The sequence below is a fragment of the Phytophthora infestans genome, genomic scaffold (genome assembly GCF_000142945.1).
Source record: "Phytophthora infestans T30-4 supercont1.29 genomic scaffold, whole genome shotgun sequence".
In the NCBI taxonomy this organism is placed as follows: Eukaryota; Oomycota; class Peronosporomycetes; order Peronosporales; family Peronosporaceae; genus Phytophthora; species Phytophthora infestans.
In genome coordinates, this window is record NW_003303730.1 from 2,091,929 (window position 1) to 2,099,947 (window position 8,019).

Below are 8,019 nucleotides of genomic sequence, written 5' to 3' on the forward strand. Positions count from 1 at the left end.
CGCTGAACGTCAATGCCAGTCATTGGACATGCCTCGCTGTGAACCAGCTTCAAAAAACCATTTACTGCTACGACAGTCTCGACAAACGCGCCTATCATAACTTGCTGGAAGAGTTGGCGCAAGAGCTCGTGGTCCGGAGCATGACGGAGCCGTACGAGATAATAGCTGTGCACAACCCCATCCAGAACGACGGTGACAACTGCGGTCTGTTCGTATGCCTGTTTTTCTGGCGCCGCGTGTACAAGGAGGCACCCAGAGATTATTCGAAGACGGGTTGTCTACGCCAGCGGTGGGATCTCCTTCGCAGTGTGGTGGACTTTAGTGACTCCAGCAAAAACGCAGAGTAATTCGATGCTAAGTTTTGCAATACATGTTTACGTACCATGTTTTCCATGCTTGACATGTTTTAGTATCAGACACCTGAGATGGATACATTACGTAAGGTAGTTTCAACCCATGACGAATGTGGGGGTGAGGTGTCGCCGACAACACAGAATCCTCTTCACTCTTAATTTTTTACGTCGTACTGATAACATGTTTGGACATGTTACAAAACATGTGAAACATGTATAAGATAAAATACCGGACCTTCGTCATTTATTCCCAGAAAACATGGATGGCACCTGGAAATGTATCCATGATCACCATTGTTTCGATACCTAACCCTTTTTAAAAACATGGGCTGTATCGCCAGCCAAAAATTATTGGTGTTATTGCATGTAATACATGTATACAGTGGGCTGATACTCGTCTAGTTGGTGGGAGCCTGAGAAAATATGAAAAATCCACAGTTTTTTTAAGGATAATCCACACCGACAGATCCACAGTCCACAACAATCGACGACATTGTACTGTACCAGTGCAGTGTTATATTGACGTCATCGCCTGTAAAACGATGACGCCCTCGGAGGCTTAAGTACCATTGGTAGTTAAGCCTCCGAGGGTACTACCAAGTACTGCTTGGTAACCAGTGTTTTATCACTCGAGAACTACCAAAGAAGCCCCAATTCGTCGCTTGAGCAGCCTGCAACCCCGTCCAAATCCACCCGCTCACAACAATCACGACGCAGTGCCTTCCCCCAAGCACGAGCTCCGCCACCACTGCCAGAAGAGTCTGAGCCGCCACCAGAAGCCGCACTTGCAGCCCAAACGCCACCGAGGTGTCTGTTCCGTCGTCTGAAGCCTTGAAGACTCTGTTAACGAGTCAGTATTGCCCCCAAGAAGCCTCGCAATCGGCACCTACTTGCTGTTCGTCGTGAAGAGGCTGCTGCTTTCAGACGTGCGTTGTGTTAGACGCGTGAAGCTACAGCCGTTGGTCCGCTCTGCTGGCGAGTACCTCAACCACATTTACGACTTGACACGACCTGTGTGCTCCTTCACATGTGTGCCTGGCCAGTAAGTGTGGCGAGGTGTCAGTCATTATGGATGCCAGTCTAAAGGCGCAATTCTGGAATGAAGGCTACCTTGTCGGAAACTTAAGACTACCGGCCTCACACTTTGGAGAAAGCTAAACAGGAAATCGAGCAACTGGACTTCAGACCTATTTTTGGTGAAGTGTATGAAGTAGAACGTGACCATTTCCGTCTTCAAGCTCCTATTGCTACATTTGGTCCGGCTACAAACAAAATATACAAGCGAGTGAAGGGTATTGTGGAAGGATCTGATAAAAATTGGTACACCAAAAAGTCTATTTGGAACGCATTGAAATCACTTCCGGGGGGCCTTCGCCAAGGCATCCACCTAGATTTTCCTTCATTCGAGACAAGCAAAGCGAAACTGGAAAAGGGTATTGTTCAGGCGTCTGTCATTATTGCTCTTCAATCAGACACACAGTTCTACGTCTATCCTGGCTGTTTTGGAGTCTATGCAGAAATGGACAAATGCAAACTGTTGTCACTCGACGCGGGCGCATTCCTGCTGTTCCGCGGAGACTTGGTCCATGCAGGGGCTGAATTTAAAGAGGAAAATTTGAGGCTGCATTGTTACGTACGTGTACGTGGAATTCCACAATTGTTACGTACGTGTACGTGGAATTCCACAAAAGGCCGACGCAACTGAAGCTGCTGTGTTCAGAAGCTACATGTGCGAGCATTGCGTCCAACAGTGCACATCGCGTCGTCATCTCTCCAACCACCGCCGTTACTGTGCTGACAACCCAAACAAGGTCAAGTCCAAGAAAGCGCGCCTAGAAGCTGATGCGCGTGGGGGGATTTGCCACAAGTGCAACAGGAAATTCAAGAAGCGAAACGCGCTGTACCAGCATAACCACCGCCGCCATCCGAAGAAACCGGGGAAGTCCAGCTACACTGAAGAGCTAGCGTACGTGTACCACGAAGACGGCGTGGATGACGAGGTCGAGCACAGTGATAACATTGAGGAGGAGAGCAAAGATGATTTCTACGTAGATAATGATGATGCGGTCGACGCTGAGAGCGACGACGAAAGTGAGGACGCAAGCGAAGAAGAAGTCGAGGAAGAGGAGGGTGAGGAGGTGGGAGAAGCAGAAAGCGCGGAGGAGAGCGAGTGGGAGAGTGAGGCGGAGAGTGCACAGGACAGTGAATAACTGAATACACAATTTAATTTGTTTTTCTGTTTATTTTAAGCTAAATAAAAAGCGATCCGTATTGTCAGAGTAAGCGATCCGTATTGTTAGAGTCAGCGATCCGTATTGTCAGAGTAAGCGATCCGTATTGTCAGAGTAAGGGATTTGTAATGCCAGACTTTAAAAATAATATCTCTAGAGGCTTAACGTACGTATTCGTTTCATGTAGCAACTGAATCTTATAGACTGCATTCGCAGGAAAACAATATGGTAATACTGGCACAAAGTGGACGTCAGCAGCAAGACCACAGTGAAGATCGGAGACATCAACGATATCTTTGTGGCTATCAAACCAACAGCTGAACGGCGGAAAATCGACATGAGGAGACGCGAGGGTAGATCCAACAGACTTCACTGCGTCCTTGTGCAAGACTAACCGGCTTAAGAGCACGATATATGCTTACTACATTTTAATGGGAATTAAATCCCACGCGAGGTCATCATCAGCCTTATCGGCTGTCCGTGTGTTCAACTCGCAAAGACACTATACGTATAACAAGAAACATAGCAAGAAGAAGGCAATAAGGCGATGAAGTGATGGTATATTCAAGCAAACATTCATTTCGTGTGTCTACAACAACGATAAAGCTGGACCGTTAAGGATCGGACGTCCACGTTTGGACTGGTCTGCTTCGGCTGCTTCTGCGATCTGATCTTTTAAGGTTTTTCTTTTGTTGCGCCGGCTGCGGTTGAACAACTTCCTCTTGCCAGGTTGGTCAGTACCAAACCTTGTATTAAAGGCGAAGAGAAGATGTACACACTGGCCTTTGTGGAAAAAGTATTTACACGGGCAAGTGCGAGTAGTTAGATCCACTGACCATCCTTCCTCCGGCTGTTCATCTCTTTCCATTCTAGCCGCATTAGCACCAAGTTGCACAGCCACATCCACAACTTCCATCGACTTCCTCTTCGGCTTCACGTAGATTCGAGGTGTAGCTTTAGAAACGACAAGTACAAAATTGCTGGAGCCGTCGAAGGATGGAGTCTCAACGAGCAATTGCTGTCGGCGCAAAGCTGTCGCGCGCCGTCGAAGCCTGCTGCTAGCGGTAGATGTTTCATGGAATGCAGCACCCGACACGCTCTCCATTCGACGACAAACTTGAAGTTGACCAAGCAAAGACCCCATTAGCATTCGCTCTCGTAAAGTGTAGGTTTTCTTCAGCTTGGCATTGAACGTTTCCACGGGATTATTTGTAGTTGCCCAACCAACAGGCTTACGGAAGCACTGCCATTTCACAAACTTTGCCGTCAGCCACTGCTGCAGAAAATACTCTCCAAATCGCTCGACATCTGGGTCGGCAAGCCACCGCCGCACTGCAGACGTCTTTTTAGCATGAAATTCCGAGGCGTTTCTTGCGTAATGCATATCAAATATATCGGCCAAGACCAGGCTACGCTTACCGGGTAGTAGATACCTCGTCCGCTCATGAAGTTTTGCGATAACGTGGTAAAATCACATCAAAATCTCTGTTTCACAATCCTCGAACACTGATGCCATCGCATTGTACTGAGCTCCGTCGGCGTCTCCAAGAATGTAGTGCACTACCATCGGCTTCCGCAAAAATCGAGCGTAGATAGCTCGGAGGGATGCAAGCGCACTCGCGTAGTGACGCTCTTCTTGTTGTGACACGACGAACAAAGCAACCAAGTGAAAGGAACGAGAATGGTCAGAAATTCCACATACAAAGGTAGGATAATCCACTTGGTTCAGCTTGTAGGTCGCATCAAAATGCAAAATGAAACTGTGCGGATCACGGTCGAGTCGTTTTAAGAGTGTCTTCGTAGTGAAGCCGACAAAAAATGTGCTAGTGTCGGTTCCTTCACCAATATTGATGTCTCCATTACAATTCATGTTGCTCGAAAACGAAAATGCAGAGCTTTCTTCTTCTAGCCCAGTGTAGGCTTTTGCTCTGATAACTTCCTCCAGAATATCCAAGTCGTCCGTATTGTTCAATTCAGCCTTGCGGCAATACGTAACAGAACTTTGCACCTTGCTGAGATGCGGAATTTTTTCCGCAGAGGCACCAACAGCCAGCGCGTTTCGAATTCGAGCAGGTTTCAGACCGCTAACAGCTAGTTGGCGCGCCGTTCTCTTTTGTTCCAACGTCAGGCCGCCGGTAGGAGGATCATTTCCTTTCACTTCGTGTAAACCAAACTCGTAAATATTCACTATGCCGCTTTTGCAGCATACAAGCGTCTTGCATTTCAAACGACACCTTAAAGGTGCGACACACGCATCCGCACACGTAGCTGAAGAACACGAGGAGACCCGGTATCGCATTGTGTGAGGTGATGGATCCGTACACACGGCACATATCGATGTGTTGCTGACAGTGACTTTGTGTGTGTTTCTTCGCGTGCTTCATGTTTTCCACAATACGCTCGCTTTCCACCTCCGACACCTGCCGATACAGCATAGCCCACGGGAGTGGCTTTCCCATTTGTTAAAGCGGCTGTGTCAGATACATTGTTAGCAATCAAGCAAACAAAATACAATAATTAGGTAGTTTTAGCGTCCGTACGGTAGGTAGAGGATTTCGTCTAGCTACTCACTATGGGCTTACGAGTGCTGCGCGTAGAGAGCAGGGGGAGTCAGGTGGCGTTGTCGGTGGCTGGTCTCGACGTTTCCTACCGCAGATTTTGATTGGATGCGTGTCGGCCAATCTCCGGAGGTTTGTAATCGGTCACTGGTTGGCTAAAATTTAGTTTGTTTGATTACCTGACATTTGGTGGATTGATTGATCTTCTAGTGGATTTGTCAATTCAGCTATGGATTAGTATAGTGTGTTATTTACTGGGCTCACAGATCTGTGGATTAATACTATCTCTGTGGATTGACCTCATAGTACTGTGGACATTTTACGCGTCCTCGTACTGCACCCCGTTTTTGCGGGGGTGGACCATATAGGATTTAAAAATAAATCAGAGTTTAGCGTATTTTCAATAGTTTTTTTGGATTCAGGATCACCACATCCGGAAGTTTATCAAAGGTCCAAGGGCGCGAAAACGGGGGTGCAGTACTGTATTAATAAGGATAAAGAGCAAGTTTTCGCTAATAAAGTCGTGCACCTCCAATTCGACACCGGTATCAGTCGATACCCTGCCAGATTTTATGATTACGCGAATCGGATGCGCAATTACCTTTGCCCATCACCACCCTAGCAATTAACCTCAACGGTTTTCCCCTCCTCGCGGAGGGATGACACGCCGCATCGATCTGATTTTAAATTTTGGATCGGACGTCTTCATACAAACACACACTTTGATTTTTACCGCCAAAGACAATGGGACATCGCCCTTCCTTCTACATGTCCCACAAAAGCAGTCTTTGTGCGAGAAGCACAAGTCAGATCCTGCATGCTCTCACTCCGAACTTGCTCGTTGGGCAACGGAGCGCTTTAAGACCCCCCGAGCAGTAAAGCGCACTACCGTCCAGAGTATTCTTAAGCGGTCGGCGGACGTTGCCGCCTTGCCGGATACCTATCGCGACCGGAAGCGCTGTTGCGCGCCCGCGATTCGCGCGTCTGACGCCAAGATTATGCAGAAGATTGGCGTAAATGTTGTACTGAATTAACAAAGGAAATATCAGTGCACTGGATTTACGTTTGTTTTTTGCTTTACGTTGTGCACTTATGCCCTGGCACTATTGATATGGTCCGGCCTGTCGAATTGGAGGTGCACAACTGTAACGGGCGTTAGAGGGTATTTCACTATATCACTAAATGGAATACCGTAAAAGAGAGGATCATCTGTATCTAGATTTAGGTTATAAATACAAGTGTTCCAGATGGTCGCAGCAACGCGATGCTCCATGTCTAAATCACGTTAGTTATTTCAAATAACTGATTTGTCTACGCACTCATGGCTACATGTAGCAGTAGTACCAAATACGGTACGGAGCTTCCTACTGTAGGAAGCTCCTACAGTAGGAAGCTACAGGCCCTACAATCACATGTCTGGTGACTCGCTGCGCAACTTGCTTAGCTTTGTTCATTTTACCTTTCTGGCTGCGAGTAATCTCGTTCGATATGAGAGCGGAGCGTCTCAACGAAAATAGCATCAATCCTCCCAATAGTTTCTTAACCGCACCTAGGAAGGACAATCCCAATGTCAAAGTCAAGACCAACGAAGAGAGAGTCAAGAATCTTTTACTGCAAATGCTTGACGGTCTAACTTACAAATTGGTCTTGAAGACAAATTTGAATCCGGCAAGATTATTTAGAAAATTACCTGTCGTATAAGCTGGTCAGGATCTCTGCAACAGCGAAGAGCTCACTTAGTGACTCGACTATGTGTGGTGGAGACGCTGTTTTTAGCGATAACCAGCTACTTAAGTTGCTAAGGGAAACGAAATCGGACGAAGAGCTGATGAATGTGCTGCGATCGCTTCACACACAACCGAAAATGAAGAATTTTGAAGGGAGAATGGAAATGTTGCTTTTGGAACATGTACCACCGAGAATTTCACACTAAGGAGTGAGGCGTGGCTGAAGTCTCGAAAACGTCCAGAGAAGGTTTTCAAGATTACACACTTAGAAGATAAACCTCGAACGATAACCCCATGTTGATCCAGTGGATTAAATACGTTGAAACGCATAGTATTCTTATAATAAGAGCTTCTGTTTGCTTTCGTCTGGAAAGTCCTAACTTTCCTACAAACGCCAGCCATCCATCAAGTTGGCTTGGCACAACACACTCTCTCTTTTTTCTTACTCCAGAATTTGCAGGCTACAGGAAAGATGGTGAAGCTTTCTTGCGCGATCGTTGGAGAAAGGACCAAAATCTCTATCATCATTAAAGAGTGGAAGACGGTAGCTTCCCTGAAGAGGGAGATTAAGGGGGAGGAGCTCGCTTCTCTCAATGGTGAAGCTGACAAACTGCAGCTCTTCCTGATGAAGAACAAAGACGGAACTTGGCTGGACGGGGCCAGTGCGGCTGCTGTGGCACTCGACGACCGTGGACACCCTCAAGGATTCGAGAAAATGGGTCCTTTGCTATATATTAATAACGACAAGTACTTTAAACCGGGTTTCCAACCCCATGAGGGCGAGATTCACGTGTTGGTGAAGCTGCCAGCAGAGGCTTTCGCAGAGCCTCTTCCAACGACCACTGCCCTGAATGACCCGGATTCCTACGCTGAGGAGTGTTTGTCGATCCCAGAATGGGACGTTGGTGTTGTGCACAAGATTCCTCTGCTCTGGAAATTCATGAGCGGCTTGGGCGGTTGTACTAACAGTGGGGAAATCTTTTGGCGAATCGAAGAAAAGCAAGTCGTGTCGGTGCTGGTGAATGGCTGGTTTCGTGTGTCGTCTCCCTCTAACTTCAATATGTATGCAAACAAGAAGAGTATTGTGAGGGGCTCGCCAGGGACCGGCAAGTCGATATTGTTGTGTCTGTGGACCTTTTTCTCGTTTTTA

The 8,019-nt window shown here is 47.2% G+C and overlaps 1 protein-coding gene and 1 pseudogene across 1 annotated transcript; both read left to right on the plus strand.

Annotated features, from left to right (window-relative positions):
- Window positions 1-1,421: 1,421 nt before the first annotated feature.
- PITG_13688 (uncharacterized protein) lies at window positions 1,422-1,972 on the plus strand (the record flags this gene model as incomplete). The annotated part of the gene is made up of 3 exons (XM_002899822.1): window positions 1,422-1,466; window positions 1,516-1,889; window positions 1,963-1,972. 3 exons carry the CDS (start codon window positions 1,422-1,424, stop codon window positions 1,970-1,972), a joined length of 429 nt encoding a protein of 142 aa, XP_002899868.1.
- A 5,297-nt stretch (window positions 1,973-7,269) lies between these two features.
- Window positions 7,270-8,019, plus strand: part of PITG_23003 — a pseudogene marked incomplete at both ends in the record, with an annotated part of 1,562 nt that continues 812 nt past the window's right edge.